The sequence below is a fragment of the Uranotaenia lowii genome, chromosome 2 (genome assembly GCF_029784155.1).
Source record: "Uranotaenia lowii strain MFRU-FL chromosome 2, ASM2978415v1, whole genome shotgun sequence".
Classification (NCBI taxonomy): domain Eukaryota; kingdom Metazoa; phylum Arthropoda; class Insecta; order Diptera; family Culicidae; genus Uranotaenia; species Uranotaenia lowii.
This window is the reverse complement of record NC_073692.1, coordinates 111,401,554-111,421,283: the sequence shown is the minus strand read 5'-3', so window position 1 is coordinate 111,421,283 and position 19,730 is coordinate 111,401,554. Positions and strand designations below refer to the sequence as shown.

The 19,730-nt window shown below is 29.7% G+C and overlaps 1 protein-coding gene across 1 annotated transcript in view; it reads left to right on the top strand.

Moving 5' to 3' along the window:
- Positions 1–19,730, top strand: part of LOC129742383 (protein spire-like) — a 431,262-nt gene that overhangs the window by 216,977 nt on the left and 194,555 nt on the right. Inside the window, exon 5 of the mRNA XM_055734284.1 lies at positions 19,029–19,061. Coding sequence (XP_055590259.1) covers positions 19,029–19,061 — 33 coding nt within the window. The remainder of the gene's footprint in view (positions 1–19,028; positions 19,062–19,730) is intronic.

Genomic DNA, 19,730 nt, shown 5'->3' with positions numbered 1-19,730 from the left:
AAAAAACATCCACAGGAATTGATTTTCAGTGAAATGTAATGGATTACAAATAAACATTAGCTTCTCTTAAAGAAATTGTAAAGAATTCCATATGTTTGGCGTATTATTTAACATTATTAATATTGCAGTTTTTTCAAAAACCAAAATTCAAACTAAAATCTTGAACTAGAATCAAGTTAGCATAAATCCATTTTGAAACGCAAAATTTTAATCTTTTACTTTTGGAAATTGTGTTTGTTTATTTTTGGGATTTTTTTCCCAAAATTGGAGGCTTTCTTGAATAAACTTATAGTAAGTTAAAATCAAATAAGAAATATTAAGCTGGCCAGATTACCCGGTTTTACCCAGATTTGCACGAATATTTAGTAAAAAAAATAGGAAAGGTTCGGCCCGGCCCAGTTGCTCAAATTTTGTTGAAAGTGTGCCTGAATTTGTCCAGATTCATGAATCTTTTTTGGAAAATCAAAAAAAAATCGAATTGCAACATTTTTTTTTTGAATTTTGACGCTTTAAAATTAAAATAAACATAAACGATTTCTTGGGAGCCTGAGGAACGATTCCAAATCTGGTTGTGTTTCTCGATGAAAATATAATGATGCAAATGTATTTTTTTTCCTTGATTTTCGTTGAATAGTTCCTGGGTTTTTTTTTCAAATTTTCCCCCCAAATGCCCGGATTTTGTAAGAAAAGTTGGAAACATAATGCCCAAGTTTTGCCAAGTTTTAGATAAAATGGTTGTACTCCATTTACCCGAAAACCATTGCCCAGAATGAAAAATCCCCAGAATTCCAATCGCCAGAAAGAACCATTCCCCAGAATTTTTTTCCCCAGACGAACCATTCCCCATAAAAATTTTCGCCAGAATGTACCATTTCCCAGAAATTTTTTCACCAGAATGAACCATTTACCAGAAATTTTTTCGCAAGAAGGACCATTTCCCAGAAAATTGAAAACATTTATCCTTACTAGAAAATAATTAAAAAAAAGGAATTGTTACAAAAAAAAAAAAAAAAAAAAAATGGGGTTTCATAACTGTATTCTTTTGCGGCAAGGCCGCAACCAACGAGGATGAAGGGGCTGAGGCGGCACAAAGCCGCCGAAGCTCCCAAATCCGAGGAGGCCGCCGCCCCCCGTCGGAAGCGGCGGCCCTAAGACATTGGTCTAGGTCTGCCGGGGCTTCCTAGGTCTGCGTGAAAGCTAGGGGTGATCCCTTAGCCCCGTCCGCCACGCGACAGCGTGAAGGACAAAACGTCTTTCAAGTTCGAACGCGCAGCGTGAGGAGTCGGATACCAAAACGGTTTTTAAAGGACCATGGTAAGCATTGAATCAATTAAAGTACCCAAACCATAAACAAAGCACAATATTGGTTCTAAAATAAATTTAGTTGGAAAATTTAAAAGTCGTAGTTTCATTTAAAAGATCATTTTGAAAAAATTAATTTCGAATCATTTGAAATATTCAAGAATTCATTAGAAAAAAAAAACTAATAAAAATACTAGGGGAAAAAATCTGGGATTTGTGCCATTCTGGTAGATGTTCCATTCTGGGGAAAAAAATTCTGGGAACTGGTCCATTCTGGGGAAAAAATTTCTGGTAAATGGTGCATTCTGGGGATTTTTTTTCTGGGGAATGGTTCGTCTGGGGTTTGATTTCGGGTATTTGTCATTCTGGGAAAAATTCATTCTGGGCAATGGTTTTCGGGTAAATGGGATACAATCAAATAAAATAGCCAGGATACGAGCGAGACAACATCTGAAAATCTAAAGCAAAGTTCACAAGATTTTGTTGCAAATTTTCTGATATCAACAATCGATGAAAGTAAGTTCTCTCATCTGTTACTAAAGGATTCATTTTACAATTCCTGATCATCATTTGAAAGATTTTAGGATGTATTTTCAAAAGTATCTATTTTACACAAAAAAATTTGTTATGTAAAAGAACTATAAAATGAATAATCAAATAGAGTAATATAGTAATCAAATCAAAATATAATTTTTTTTATCATTGTTTGAGCAAAAAAGTCATAGAAAAATTAGGTCGCCAAATAGGTCGCCCGCTCACCCCATGAGTCAGTTCTTCCTACGGCCTACGGCTCCTCTGACAAATTATTTTTTGTCTGGAAGAAATCCACTGTTTCTTCAACGTGACTTTCAAGTTTTTTTTAAAGATATATTGACGTTATTAACTATTAACTTGTATACAAAGTTCAGAAACTGATAATTGATTTGGAACACACAACTGGGGAACTTTAATTTTATAATTTAAACCGAAATATTTTTACAATTACGAATTCAAACATATTTTGAATTCGTAACTGCAAGTTTTGGTTAAAAATCAATGTACAAAACAAAACTTAAAGCTCAAATGAGGCATCACATGTTTTATTACTAACCTGAGCTAAAAGTCAACTTTATAATTAATAACAAAAGTGTATGGTTTTCTTTTCAGAATTTAGAATCAAGATTAATCTTTGAAACCTAATCCCAGTTTAAGGCGGTTAATTTCCAATAATTGAAATATCAATTCGAAAGAGTCCATAAAAAAAATCATTTAAAAGATGTTAATTCTACATATTAACAAGAGCGTAGTCGTTTAACAAACTTGTGTTTTCTGATACTGTTCATGTAATAAAGCCTGAGCCATTTTTTTTAAATTGTCCTTAGAAATTAAAAAACGAAAATCATGATTTAAAATTCAGGTTTTAATAAAATTTCTTTTAAAAAAATGGGGGGCAGATTTTTTTTGAACTAATAAAAACTAAAAATAGTGTTCTATTAAATTTATTTTGGTTTAACCTATTGGTGGGTTGTTTGTTCACTCACATGCTCAAGACACTCTAGAATCGGATAGGATAAATTATAAAATTTAATGATAAATAAATTTCTTAAATAATCTGTTCATTTAATAAAAAAAAACATCATTTATAATTAATGTGACGTTAATATACAGTTAGGAGATATTAAACAGGACTTTTGGGATTTACTATCAATAATCGAAAAAGAGATCAAGAATCTGATTCCAACAATTAAAGTAAAAAATCAAATATCAACTTAAAGTTCCAAAATCATAACCAAAACCAATATTTGAAAACATGGTTTATTTAAGCTCCAAGCATTGATTGGTTATCTTTTTCGAAATAATAATTTGAAAATGGTGCACATTCGTTCATAATTTGATAATTAAATAAAATGAAAAAATAAAAAAGGTCATATGATGATAGGTTAAAACTGAAAGTAAAAAGTGTTGAAAGAAACAAAAGTTCAAATTTTTCATTATAATAAGTGTCTCTGCATTCAAAATTAAAGTTTTATGATTATTTTTCTCTTAGTTTTGTGGAAATCAGAATACGTAGTTCATTTTTTCTCTCTTGAGACAACCCAAATGTTACAATAAAGCCAACTTGTGTTTGAAAGTTTTTTTAAATGGCTTTATTCTAGCCTTTTATGCAGCTAGTTTTAAAATTGTTTTATTATGGTTATGAAAATTTATTAGATTCTTGATTCAACCATTTGTTTTCAGGTAGGTTTCAGGTTTTCAGGTTCAAGTATACTATCTAAGTTGTTTAGAAAGAATTCTGAATGCTGTATTAAAACTCCAACAAAACATAAACTAAGCAGTTTATTCCAAGTTTTTTTTTTGCATGTATGTTATAAAGGCGCGCAGTGCTTCATTTTAATCTGTAACAAAATAAGGTGGTGGTTCTTGCACATTTTGCACATATTTGAAATGGAAATCCCATTCAAACAAATTTTTGATAAGTCATGCGAGTTGTTTTAGAGTTAAATTAAAAAAAAAAGTATATAGAAGTCTTCAAAATTTCTCAAATTACCGAAAGTGGTATGAAAAGGGCCCAATTAGTAGGAGAAAAAAAAATTGTTGCTTGACGCCATCATTAATCCACGATAGCGGCTTCCGATTTTCTTTTCATAGCTTAAAATGACTGAAAATCTCTTGAAACATCCGTAATATGGTTATTAGGCGAAAAGTCTAAACGAGTAGATGTCAAATTTCGCTTTCTGGCGCCATCTTGAAATTAGATATGGCGGCTTCTGCTTAACTCTAAAATGCTGTGGAATTTTTGACCATTGACAGCATTTTAAAGATCAGCGGAAATCACCATCTTGGGAGGCGTCAGATAGCTACATTTGACTTCTACTCGCGTAGCCCTTTCACCTAAAGCTTAGTTCTTTTAGAAATGGGACACTTTCATTTGCTAATAGCTCGTTAACTAGTTATTGGATTTTAAAAATTTTAACAACATTTTGTTGCCTGTAAAAAGTACTATTTGACCAATTTTTTCCAAAATTTAAAATTTATGCGTTTTTGAGATATGTACGATGCAAGAGAAAAAGAAAAAAATAATTTTGCACAGTTTCCTTTAAAATTCGTCATTATCAAATTGATAGCTCACAAAACCGTTGATTATTCAAAGAATTACTGAGTTTTTGTGGTGGATAAGTATGCAAACACTGTCAATAATGTCCACAAAGTTCAAATCAAGCAATGGAGTGAAGCAGATGATCGGCAACAACGGTTAAGGATCATCAAGGAATGCAAGTCTCATACCAGCATTTTTAATTTTCAATAAACGAAAAACCAAGGGTAGATCGCTGATATGTCCAAAACAATTTTCTCCGATAAGCTGAAAGTGTTGCCTAGTGATGACTCATTAAAATCCAACCTCAAACAACCATTTTTTGATAGTTCCAAAGCTCTTAAGCTGTAAAACCGGTACCGAAAAAAAAACGTTCAAAAATGTGGTCAAAAATAATCAAATTTGTTCATTTCGAAACAACTGTATCCACTAAAATGCTTCCAGTTTCCAGTTTCCAGAGAAGTATTGGACCAAAAAGTATCAGAAATTGAAGAAGGAAGGTGAAGCCACCTAAAATATAGATTTTACGAAGTGTAAGTTGGAGAAACTGATCAATACCATGACTAAACAAAGTGTGCGCCGGCCAATGAGAGATACCAAGAATAAAGTAGAAATTTCTTTAACAAAAAACGGTAAATATTTTTTTTCAAATTTTTTCATGAAAGATCATAACATTGCCTTCTTTTTCTTCATAGAAAGTATTTCGTTCAAACGAATGGTTTTTGAGATACAGGCATTCGTAACTGTCCCATTTCTAAAAGAACTAAGCTTTAATACCCATATCTTAGGGGTTTCATGTGATTTTAAGTCGTTTACAGCATTTAAGAATTAATCAGGAGCCCCCATCTTGGATTTCAAGATGGCGTCAGAAAAAGAAATTCGGCTTCTTTCAGTTTAGCCCTTCACCCAACACCAATATTGTGGGGATTTCACGGGGTTTTCAGTTATTGACAGCATTTTGAACTTAAGCGGAAACCGCTATCTTCGAGTTCAAGAGGGCGTCAGAAAGAGACATTCGACTTCTTCTACTTTAGCTCTTTCACCCAATACCCATAATGTGAGAGTTTTATGCCATTTTAAAGCGTTTACAGCATTTTAAAATTCAGCGAAAACCTCTTTCTTGGATTTCAAGATAGCGAAATATAGGATAGGATTTCAGATAGCGAAATTCAACTTCTTCTAGTTTAGCTCTTACACCAATTATCCATATTGTGAGGGTTCCATGCGATTTCAAGTCCTTTAAACATTTTAAAGTTAAGCAGAAGCCGCCATCTTAGATTCCAAGATGGCGCCAGAAAACGAAAAGCGACTTTAAGTCATGTTATCATTCCACCGGACATTCACAACCAATCCCTTATTTAATTCATTAAAAAAGTCTGTCTTCATTTACTGTACTAATGATTAACAACTCAGACTCAGAAATGAGGAAATCATCCTACGCGTGTAATTGGTTGATTTGCGTGAGAAACGTCAAATTTTAGCTATTTATATGACTCTCATCAAACTATTATAAATCTGATTAGCTACTTATCTGACCATAATAAATAAAGCTATAAGGTATTGAATTGACTAGCGCCATGTTGGTTGCAAAATCGAAGGGCACAAAATGACACCATGTTGATGGATTCAAAATGTCAAGTATTTGAAAATAATTTTTCAGCCCTATTTTCATTCAATTCCATTATGTTTGCTACGCCATAATGTCATGTTTTACATGGTTTTTAGAAAAATGTTTTTCGCGAAATATTTTAAATTTATTTTTTCTCATTTAAATAAACATTTCATCGAAATTTCCCTATTCTAGAGATTTAACGAGGCGCATTAATTTTAATTTATCATCATCATCATCATCAATCATCATTAATCAACCATCGTGGTTGCAGGAAATAACTAAAAAAAACTAGAATTGCTAACATAAAAGCTTTATAAAAGCTTTGGTGATCAAAATTGTACAGCAGTATGATTTTATCTAAAATAAAAAAATAAGGCATGATGACGTTTCTAGAAAAGGGCCAAATATTTATAAACTTTAATAGAGTTCTGGTGACTTATGGAATGCGCTTTAGCTTTTTACGAAGATTAATGTTATAGCTCTAACGATATTGTGATGATCATATAAAAAGTAAAATTGTTACTTGGGAAGTCAATTGCAAAAAAAAAAATTCTCATTATCAACCATAAGGAAGAGTGGGGTGTAACGTGGGCCATCTTAATTATTATGTGTGTTGAGATAAAAATCTAAATCCAACAGTAAACTTTCAATTTTCCCCTTTTGTTTTGAAAGTTCTTTACTTTCATTTTATTTCATGCAATGATTCCCAGGATTTATTCTGTAACTGTCTAGGTAATTTAACCTTAAACTAATTTGATCAACATTTTTCAAAATCCTAAGCACCTTTGTGAAACTTTCAATGCAGTTCAACCTTCCATTGCCAAAATCTGAGCGCAAATGATCTACATTAAACAGCTGCATGAGGCGCGTTCGCTTATAAATATTGTAGTTGACCCTAGACAGAAGCCAACCACTAACCGAGGATATTTTACGATGCCCGAAAGCGACCAATTAATTTCCGAATGGAATCTGAAAAATTATGAATGACCCCAACCAAAGTCTGCCAAAGACCTAAAGACGGACAGACGACGGCGGCGCGGCACATTTAACCTACTTGCTCGTGCGTTGGTTTGTTCAATCGCATTTGTTGCTGTCTTCAGAAGACCAAAACTCATCAGCCGACCGACTCAAGCTCGAGCCAGCATTTAAAACTTTTCATTTCGCGCCTCCAACTAATGCATCTTTGGGTACTTTTATGCTACAACACTTGGCGGAGGTGATCAATTTCGGTCGGCACCTTCTTTTGAGGTCTACCTATGAGCGCTTCTCACAGATTGATGGCGATGATGGTCTAGTTTGAGACACATAAATTTCATCTCTTTTCGGAATGGAGGCTCAAACAGAATTCAAATGATACTCCAAAAATGGGCTTAAAGTACTTTCGAGACCCCATATGTGTAACGTTATGAAATTATGAAAACCTCTAAGACTCAATATGTCTTATTTGAGATCCTTTGTGAGATGTATTAAAGTTTCCGGTTGTAAATACCAGCTTCTAGAGACAAGTAACAATCTAGGAAATAGAAACATTCCAAAACCTATTCTACCATGTAAAAGCATCATTTCCAGTGCAATAAAAACTCAACACACACTTCTTAATTAACCTCCACAAGTGTGGCAAGGCCATCGTCATCATTCATAAAAGTGGCTGCATTCTTCCGTCCGTTGATGGATCAGAGCATATTTAGGCACTTCCCTATTCTGCATACCGGTTCAACTTTCCACGCCATTACACATTTATGACAGCAGCAGCAGCAGTTGGAAAAATGTTTTCGGTAGCTGGGTCGTCATCGTCAAAGTTTATTATGCTTTCTGCCTCCGGCGGAATTGAGTCATTACCGAGGGCAGTGTGGTAGCAAAACAATAAAGTTAGCGTTTTATAAGGTGCTGGAGTTCGATGTGAGCTCCAAAAATTTCAGATTTCCAAAAGGAAGAATGGCGTTTTCGATCGTTTAATGCATTACAAATATAATCTGAAAATGATGAAATCAATCCAGTTTTAAAAAGGCTTATCCCTACGAGAGAAAAATACTATTCATATAATTCCTTCGACAAAATGTTATGAAAGCCATAAAAAGGAAAACTCATAATGTCTAACCCTTGGCTAAAGTTATAATATGTTATTTTCATATACAAGCCAAACTGTACAACTAAATTCCACAACCCTGACAAATTGACAAAAGTGACTATGCTGAAAAAATTGACTACCATAACAAAAGTGACAAAAATGGCAAAATTTTCAAAATTTACAAAATTGACAAAATTGACAAAATTGACAAAATTGACAAAATTGACAAAATTGACAAAATTGACAAAATTGACAAAATTGACAAAATTGACAAAATTGACAAAATTGACAAAATTGACAAAATTGACAAAATTGACAAAATTGACAAAATTGACGAAATTGACAAAATTGACAAAGTTTACAAAATTGACAAAATTGACAAAATCGACAAAATTGACAAAATTTACTAAATTTACTAAATTTACAAAAATTACAAAATTATCAAAATTTACCAAATATTTTAAATTTTACAAAATTGACTAAATTGAAATAAAAATAAAAAAAATTAATAAAATTAAAAAAAAAAATTACAAGATTTACAGATAAAAAAAGCACAAAATTCACAATATAAACAAAATTTAAAATAAATACAAATTCACAAAAATTACAAAATTTACTAAAATTAAAAAATTAAAAAAATTTTCAAATTTCACAAAATTTACAAAATCTCCTAAATTTTCAAAATTTACAAAAATAACTAAATTTATCAAATTTAAAAAATTTAAAAAAATTACAAAATTTACAAAATTTACAAAATTTACAAAATTTACAGAATTTACAAACATTTAAAATTTTACAAAATTGACAAAATTGACAAAATTGACAAAATTGACAAAATTGACAAAATTGACAAAATTGACAAAATTGACAAAATTGACAAAATTTACAAAATTAACAAAAATTACAAAATTGACAAAATTGAAAAAATTGACAAAATTGACAAAATTGACAAAATTGACAAAATTGACAAAACTGACAAAATTGACAAAATTGACAAAATTGACAAAATTGACAAAATTGACAAAATTAACAAAATTGACAAAATTGACAAAAATGACAAAATTGACAAAATTGACAAAATTGACAAAATTGACAAAATTGACAAAATTGACAAAATTTACAAAATTTACAAAATTGACAAAATTGACAAAATTGACAAAATTGACAAAATTGACAAAATTGACAGAATTGACAAAATTGACAAAATTGACAAAATTGACAAAATTGACAAAATTGACAAAATTGACAAAATTGACAAAATTGACAAAATTGACAAAATTGGCAAAATTGACAAAATTGACAAAATTGACAAAATTGACAAAATTGACCAAAATTGACAAAATTGACAAAATTGACAAAATTGACAAAATTGACAAAATTGACAAAATTGACAAAATTGACAAAATTGACAAAATTGACAAAATTGACAAAATTGACAAAATTGACAAAATTGACAAAATTGACAAAATTGACAAAATTGACAAAATTGACAAAATTGACAAAATTGACAAAATTGACAAAATTGACAAAATTGACAAAATTGACAAAATTGACAAAATTGACAAAATTGACAAAATTGACAAAATTGACAAAATTGACAAAATTGACAAAATTGACAAAATTGACAAAATTGACAAAATTGACAAAATTGACAAAATTGACAAAATTGACAAAATTGACAAAATTGACAAAATTGACAAAATTGACAAAATTGACAAAATTGACAAAATTGGCAAAATTGACAAAATTGACAAAATTGACAAAATTGACAAAATTGACAAAATTGACAATATTGACAAAATTTACAAAATTTACAAAATTTACAAAATTTACAAGTTGATCGCCCACTATGTCCAAGGTGTAACGAAATTCTTACAGTAAAGCATATCTTCGTAACCTGCTCTCAACTAGACGAACAAAGGGAAAACCATGGAGTGCCAGGAAACCTTCGAGAAGCACTAGCTGACGACAGTGAAATGGCGAAAAAAGTGATCGAATATTTGAAATCCATCCAATTGTATGATAAAATTTAGCAACATATTGTAACACAATTTGAAGGACCCGATTGTCAAAAAAGGTCCTAAATAAATAAAAAAAAAAAAAAAAAAAAAAAAAAAAAAAAAAAAAAAAAAAAAAAAAGTTTACAAAAATTGCAAAATTTTCAAAATTTTCAAAATTTACAAAATTCACAAAATTTACAAAATTTACAAAATTTACAAAATTTACAAAATTTACAAAATTTACAAAATTTACAAAATTTACAAAATTTACAAAATTTACAAAATTTACAAAATTTACAAAATTTACAAAATTTACAAAATTTACAAAATTTACAAAATTTACAAAATTTACAAAATTTACAAAATTTACAAAATTTACAAAATTTACAAAATTTACAAAATTTACAAAATTTACAAAATTTACAAAATTTACAAAATTTACAAAATTTACAAAATTTACAAAATTTACAAAATTTACAAAATTTACAAAATTTACAAAATTTACAAAATTTACAAAATTTACAAAATTTACAAAATTTACAAAATTTACAAAATTGACAAAATTTACAAAATTTACAAAATTTACAAAATTTACAAAATTTACAAAATTGACAAAATTGACTAAATTGACAAAATTGACAAAATTGACAAAATTGACAAAATTGACAAAATTTACAAAATTTACAAAATTTACAAAATTTACAAAATTTACAAAATTTTCAAAATTTACAAAATTTACAAAATTTACAAAATTTACAAAATTGACAAAATTTACGAAATTTACAAAATTTACAAAATTTACAAAATTTACAAAATTTACAAAATTTACAAAGTTTACAAAATTTACAAAATTTACAAAATTTACAAAATTTACAAAATTTACAGAATTTACAAAATTTACAAAATTTACAAAATTTACCAAATTTACAAAATTAACAAAATCCACAAAATCGACAAATCTCAAAATTCTCAATATTCACAAAAGTAACAATATTTACAAAATTGGAAAAATTTACAAAATGCACAAAATATACAAAATTATAATAAAATATTTTTGTTAACATGAGAAGAGGCTAAGTATTTAAAAAAAAGTTATAAACATTTCAACATAAAAAAAATTCAATTCAATGATTTTTTTTTTTAAATGACAGGTTGCGCTGGCTAGAACTTCAAAAAAATTCAATGTGTTTGTCGAAGTTAAATAAGTCAAAAATTTAATTGGCTATGCAAAGCAGTTTTTTTTTCGATTTTTTCATTTTTATCCTAGGTTTAAACAGCTTTAAAAAAGCAGTAAAAATGCTGAAATTGAAAAAAAATATTTTGATTTTTTTTTGCATAACATCAATGTCTTTTCTGGGTAAAAAGTTAGGTTTAAGATTTGTTCAGATGAAATGTACTGCAAGATTTAAAAAATATTTAAAATCCAAATATATATTTTCTAAAACTTTCAGTACACCTCTGGCGATTTATGAATGACAAATTTTGCTAACCGGTACAAATTTCCATACTAAATTTAAACTCATTTTGCTAATCCAGGACTGAATGGATTGCTTCCAAAAATTTTATTGCTATTGGTGGCAGAAAAACAATCAAAAAAAGTTGAGGTGTAAAAATGTATAAATATGAAATTTTTATACAAAGCTTACAGCGGTCTAGTGAGTAGTGCTCCAATTGTAATTTAGATGTACTCGATGAACCAATTCTCATTGAGGAGTGCAACCTTTGAGCACCGAATTCAAATCGAACGGGTCAACAATCCGGTCGCGAGTTCAACAACCGGCTGCCGCCAGGTCCCAAACTAGGCAATAAATTCGTATGCGCCGCCCTGCCATTCAGTTTATTGCAAAACAAAAGACATCAACGGCAGTTCGATCGCGGGCAAGCGACGAACCTCTCCTCAGTCGCTCTGATCGATTTGATCGATATCGGCGCCCCATTCGATCAAAATGGATTTTGGGTCAGCTATTTTGAATCGAATTCAATCTTCTTGAAGACAACTGGCTTAGGGCGCCAGCTTGCGAAAACATGCATGCCTAAGTGTGGCGCCCTTCTTAAAGCTTTGCACAATTCGTGAGGGTTTGTCCCTTGACTGAATGAATGCTGTCATCACATTGTGCTATTTAGGCATACTCTGTAACCAAAAATTGAGCATCGTTCAAGTCGTCGGTTCACTTTCGTTTATTTGAATGGGACCAGCAAAAATATTAAAAGTAACATCAAACTTCCTTCGATAGGGTCAATTCTTCCCAATCAGGCAACAACGTTGAAAATTCATCAGCTGGTCCATTGGGACATTCAACTGTTAAGCGTCGAGATGGTTTCTGCAGGGAAAGTTCTCAAAGGGGACTTTAAATCGTACACCAATCAGCAACAGAAGCTCGAAAAGGAAAAGGAAATGAATCAATTAGCATTGGCCCTCGATAAGGTCGATTGGCATATTGATTTTTGTTCATTATTATTTTCGATAACGAGAGCAACTTTTTACTGTCGATATTTTTCGAGTAGATTGGTGGACAAAATTAATCGACGAACTTTAACAGCTTCCAGTCTGTAACCAAAATAATTGTTTGTATTAATGTTTCACTTATTTTCAACAAAATACCAAAAAAAACTTGAAAATTGTCAATTTGTAAAGGTGGATTCCGGTCATGTCAAAGATAAGTGGAACGAAAATTGTTTTGCAATCGCCGGAAAAAAAAATAAAATTACTGATAAATTCAGTTGCTGTCGGAACAACAGCACAGCACACGTTAACGAATTGTCAAAAAACCCATAAGTAAAAACGAAACCCACATAAAGCAACATTTTCGCATTGCTATCAGTAAGCGAACGGCAAATGTAGATTAATGGAAACACATTCATTTTTCTGCAGCTGAGATAACGAAAAAAAAAGAATACTCGACAGCCAAGGGCTGCAGACAATCGTCTGGAAGTGTTTTTTCCGGGGGCTTTTGCTCAATTTCGAAAACAGGAGCCAGTCAGCCAGTCATGTCAAAGGGATAAAAATCGTTCGTTTGTGTTTTGATGGTCACTTTTCAACAGCTCGTCGACTTTTGTTGCTTTCTTCCTTCCTACCAGTTCCGCAGAGCCCGAAAGGGTGGAAATCCTTTAATTACCTTCCTGTAGCCTGTTTGTGGGTCGTTTGGATGGGCATCTTTTTTCCTCTCCATTCCCGGTGAAGTTGGGAAACTACTTTCACTGGAACGGCTTCTTAAAACTTTTGCCGTTTTCAAGGCTCGTAGGTGAAGGTACCTCTTGCTGATAAATGGCTGCAAAAGTTCCTGCTGGCAGTTTATGCAATTCCTGGCCAGCCTCGAAGATCCGGAAAAGCTGACACGTGAAAGGACCGGAGCCCATCGAAAGGTGGCTTAAGTAAGCCGATTAAGGAAGATTACGTTAAATGTTAAAATTTTCTCCGGCAAAACGGTAGGGCTAGATGGTAATATCGTAGGTCAGGAATTAACTTTGTATTGGAGCTTCAGTTTACACTTTACATCAAAGTTATGAAATTTGAGTTAAAATTTCATTGATTTTTTTAGGTTATAGTTGATCTGGAATGTATCGAGTTTATTACAAAAATCATCTTTGAGAATGATTTTTGATGATTTAGAGTTTTCACAGGCAGCCCAACTACCCAGACAAATTTGTAGTTCAAATTCTTTCCTCGAAGTAGGAGAGGAATTTTAAAAATATATATTCACTCCTTGGATCACATTTGCAACATCCGGAAATAAAACGGGCAAAATTGTGAATCATCGGATACGATCGGTAATATTCGAAAAATTTTATACAATGTTTGATCGATAAGTGTAAGTAAAAGTTGTAAACCAAGATTAAAAAACAATTCTTTTGCATGTGAGCAGGAAAAAATTCACGGGAGTAGATCTTTTTGCGGATTTCTTCGTCAGTGCGGGCATCAGTTTTTTTATATATATATATTTTTTTATTTTAGACCAAGAACTATACATAAAATCTTTATTAATCTCCTGTTCTTGAGAAAAGGGAAGTTTTGAAACAAAAAATTATAAGTGAAACGAATGACTCGGATTTTTTAATTTCACTAGACAGTTTATAAAGCAAATCTGTTGTGGTAATATGATCTATATTAGGCAAAAACATTGCCAACCTTTTGCTTTCACTTTATATCAGGAAAGAAGTCAGTTTCAGGAGAGAAGGTAGGGAAATAAGATTTGTTTACCATTTGTTTTTATTTTTCTAATTAGGCGTGTTGCAACGCACACAAGGGAAAAGCTTGTACGACATAAAAAAAACGAATGAAAATATAAGAGTTTGCATGTTTATGAATCTGTTTTTTTTTTTGAATAAAATTTCGAGTCAGAATTTACAATACATCTGAAATCTTAATTTGTAAAGAAGAAGTTTAAAAAACATATGAATTCCAGTATAAAGTAAAATAAAAAGATTTTTCATGAGAAAGGATATTTACCATCTTTCGAATAAACGATAAAAAACGAGTATCACAATGCACATTAATTCACATACTTGCGTATTAAATATTAATCTACATTAGACATCATACTTTAAAATCCTTTACAAATTTTGATTTCAATCAAGATTTTTTGTAAACAAGATATAAGGCATTTAAAAAAAATGACTTGCTAGTTGGCTTCGAAGATTATTATTGGAAAATTATTAAAAATTCCTTAAGATCATTGAAACTTTTTGGAAATGCCAATTGATAATTTTGAATTTTTAAATAAAGTATTACAGAAAGAACTTAATCCATTTATATTTTTAAAAATTACATCCATTATACCACTACACTTTATCAACTTTTTTCTTAAATGCTGATTGAAAAACATCGAATTTAAATAAATAAAACCCGATTTAATACACTTGAAAGAGGATTGTAGCCTTTGTTACAGCCTGTAAATGATGTTTGGAAACATATGACACGAAATTCAAACAGAATGATAGATTTTAAATTTTGAATTATGATTAGAGAATTTCGAACGCAGAAAATCCTAAGTGAAATGAAAAACTTAAAATGCGGAATTGTTTATAGGATCAAAGTTTTTTCTTAAATATTCATAACTTTCATATAAATAAATAACATAAATTGCAACCTTTAATAGATAATTTTTTAATCAATGGATCCTACAGTATCCAGTATGTTGCGTTTCTATGATTTTTTTTGAATATGTTTAATCTCACTCAATGTACTCTTTTTGGTGTAACAGCACATACTAATTCAAAATAAAAGAGATTAAAAAATGAAGAATACAATTAAAAATAGAAGCTCAACCATGTGTACCAAATATTTCAACGATTGCTTTAAGTTACCTCTGAAGTGAAGAAAAAGAATAAATTTGAAAAATAATAAGGAAAAACTACAATCGCTCTAGTCAAATACGCATCGTAGAATGTAATGGAAATGTTGATTTCAATAACCGGACGAATTAACAATTGATTTTGTGAATATTGACAAATATGACGAATCTGAAAATTTTATCAGAATTTTCAATTTTGCCCCGTCATGTTGCCATTATTGTCAGTTTTGTTATTATCGTTGATATTACTGGAAATTTTGTCAATTTCATAATATTTTTCAACTTTAAATTAAAAAATTGACAAAATTTGAAAAATCGACAAAATGAACCAAACTGAAAAAAAAATCAAAAATGAAAGCATTTAACAAAATTAACCACATTGACCAAATGAATATAAATGACAAAACTGCCGAAATTGACAAAAATGTTAAAAGTGTCAAAAATTATAGATTTGGGAAAGTGGACAAAATTGACAAAATTGACGAAATTGGAAAAATATCGAAATAGCAAAAATGACAAAAAACACAGAAATGACAAAAAAAGACAAAAATGACAAAAATGACAAAAATGACAAAAATGACAAAAATGACAAAAATGACAAAAATGACAAAAATGACAAAAATGACAAAAATGACAAAAATGACAAAAATGACAAAAATGACAAAAATGACAAAAATGACAAAAATGACAAAAATGACAAAAATGACAAAAATGACAAAAATGACAAAAATGACAAAAATGACAAAAATGACAAAAATGACAAAAATGACAAAAATGACAAAAATGACAAAAATGACAAAAATGACAAAAATGACAAAAATGACAAAAATGACCAAAATGACAAAAATGACAAAAATGACAAAAATGACAAAAATGACAAAAATGACAAAAATGACAAAAATGACAAAAATGACAAAAATGACAAAAATGACAAAAATGACAAAAATGACAAAAATGACAAAAATGACAAAAATGACAAAAATGACAAAAATGACAAAAATGACAAAAATGACAAAAATGACAAAAATGACAAAAATGACAAAAATGACAAAAATGACAAAAATAACAAAAATGACAAAAATGACAAAAATGACAAAAATGACAAAAATGACAAAAATGACAAAAATGACAAAAATGACAAAAATGACAAAAATGACAAAAATGACAAAAATGACAAAAATGACAAAAATGACAAAATGACAAAAATGACAAAAATGACAAAAATGACAAAAATGACAAAAATGACAAAAATGACAAAAAATGACAAAAATGACAAAAATGACAAAAATGACAAAATGACAAAAATGACAAAAATGACAAAAAATGACAAAAATGACAAAATGACAAAAATGACAAAAATGACAAAAATGACAAAAATGACAAAAATGACAAAAATGACAAAAATGACAAAAATGACAAAAATGACAAAAATGACAAAAATGACAAAAATGACAAAAATGACAAAAATGACAAAAATGACAAAAATGACAAAAATGACAAAATGACAAAAATGACAAAAATGACAAAATGACAAAAATGACAAAAATGACAAAAATGACAAAAATGGACAAAAATGACAAATGACAAAAATGACAAAAATGACAAAAATGACAAAAATGACAAAAATGACAAAAATGACAAAAATGACAAAAATGACAAAAATGACAAAAATGACAGATATGACAAAAATGACAAAAATGACAAAAATGACAAAAATGACAAAAATGACAAAATGACAAAAATGACAAAAATGACAAAAATGACAAAAATGACAAAAATGACAAAAATGACAAAAATGACAAAAATGACAACAAAATGACAAAAATGACAAAAAATGACAAAAATGACAAAAATGACAAAAATGACAAAAATGACAAAAAATGACAAAAATGACAAAAATGACAAAAATGACAAAAATGACAAAAATGACAAAAATGACAAAAATGACAAAAATGACAAAAATGACAAAAATGACAAAAAATGACAAAAATGACAAAAATGACAAAAATGACAAAAATGACAAAAAATGACAAAAATGACAAAAATGACAAAAATGACAAAAATGACAAAAATGCCAAAAATGACAAAAATGACAAAAATGACAAAAATGACAAAAATGACAAAAATGACAAAAATGACAAAAATGACAAAAATGACAAAAATGACAAAAATGACAAAAATGACAAAAATGACAAAAATGACAAAAATGACAAAAATGACAAAAAATGACAAAAATGACAAAAATGACAAAAATGACAAAAATGACAAAAATGACAAAAATGACAAAAATGACAAAAATGACAAAAATGACAAAAATGACAAAAATGACAAAAATGACAAAAATGACAAAAATGACAAAAATGACAAAAATGACAAAATACAAATGACAAAAATGACAAAAATGACAAAAATGACAAAAATGACAAAAATGACAAAAATGACAAAAATGACAAAAATGACAAAAATGACAAAAATGACAAAAATGACAAAAATGACAAAAATGACAAAAATGACAAAAATGACAAAAATGACAAAAATGACAAAAATGACAAAAATGACAAAAATGACAAAAATGACAAAAATGACAAAAATGACAAAAATGACAAAAATGACAAAAATGACAAAAATGACAAAATGACAAAAATGAAGAAAATGACAAAAATGACAAAAATGACAAAAATGACAAAAATGACAAAAATGACAAAAATGACAAAAATGACAAAAATGACAAAAATGACAAAAATGACAAAAATGACAAAAATGACAAAAATGACAAAAATGACAAAAATGACAAAAATGACAAAAATGACAAAAATGACAAAAATGACAAAAATGACAAAAATGACAAAAATGACAAAAATGACAAAAATGACAAAAATGACAAAAATGACAAAAATGACAAAAATGACAAAAATGACAAAAATGACAAAAATGACAAAAATGACAAAAATGACAAAAATGACAAAAATGACAAAAATGACAAAAATGACAAAAATGACAAAAATGACAAAATGACAAAAATGACAAAAATGACAAAAATGACAAAAATGACAAAAAATGACAAAAATGACAAAATATACATAAATGACTAGGATTACAGAACAAGAAGGACAAAGCTACAAAAAGACGAAAACCTTCGCATTTTGTATACACATAGTTTCGTCAAACGTAAGAATTTATTTTAAAAGCTTCGATATTTTTGCGGGTACGAACGGATCTTTGATTAAGATTTAAAATTGATGTCGAGAATATAATGCTTGGAATTTGAAAAAAAATCGCATCAAGACTTGGATGTTTAAATTTTGGTTTCAGTAGAAAACATTAAAAATAAATCGCTTTAGTATGATAGGTTGAATTTCGATTTCAGACTCGAGTATCAATTCGTCTATTTTTCAAACAATTCATCATATACTCAAGTTATGTCTAAAAGTTACATCTAACGTTCAACTCCATGGGTTTTACCTTTTTCGTGTTCATGTTTGTATTAGCAGTCCCTCGATTCCAAATATCGTGATCATTAGATTTCGCCCTAATCTCTCCCTCAGTTGTACTAAATTTCCAAAACATATCTAGCTCTTTGAGTGCATCGTTTACCTTTACGATTTCTTTCATTTATTCATGCTGCAATATCCTGTTGACACAAATGAAATAATATCACACTCATAACACTGGGTGATGACAGCTGGACGAATCCATGATTTGGCAAGCTATACAAGTAAGAAAAACCTTCTCCTCTGCTCCACTTTTTTTCGGTCAAAATAAAGTGTATTTTATTTCCCTTCGCTTGTGAACCCTAGTCGGGTCTTTTCCGTTTGTTGTCTTTTCTCTAGTTGAACATTTTTACATCCCTTGCAAAATTTTCGCTCGTTGTTTTTGTTTTTTTTTCGGGGGGTGGACTTGCATCAACCCGATGCGTAAAATTTGCACATTTTTTGACACTTTAAACCGAACACACATGTTAAATGTTTAGCGTTCCGTTGTTGTTTTAATTTTTTTTGTCTTTCGCGTTTCTTTTTTTTTAAATAAAAAATCAAGCCTTGAAATATGACCGCACAATATTTGCAGAGGAAGTATGATTGTGTAACTTTTGTTGAATCAGATTTTTTTCCATTGGTCTGCATATGTAAAGAGCATAATCGCTAAACATGTTCGACCGGATGAAAATTTAATAGTAGACCGACTGCGCGAAATTGAGAGTTAAAAAAAGTTGGGTGTCTGCTTGGCGGAAAGATGGGTGGGTGCACACATTCTACATGCATGCTCATTCGCACATTTCCGTCAGTTGATTCGCATGGTTGAATTTTTTCGGTTATTTTTTGTTTTTGATACATGTTATTTCTTTTGAATGGTACTTGGTCAGTAGATCGCTCTACTAGACGTTTAT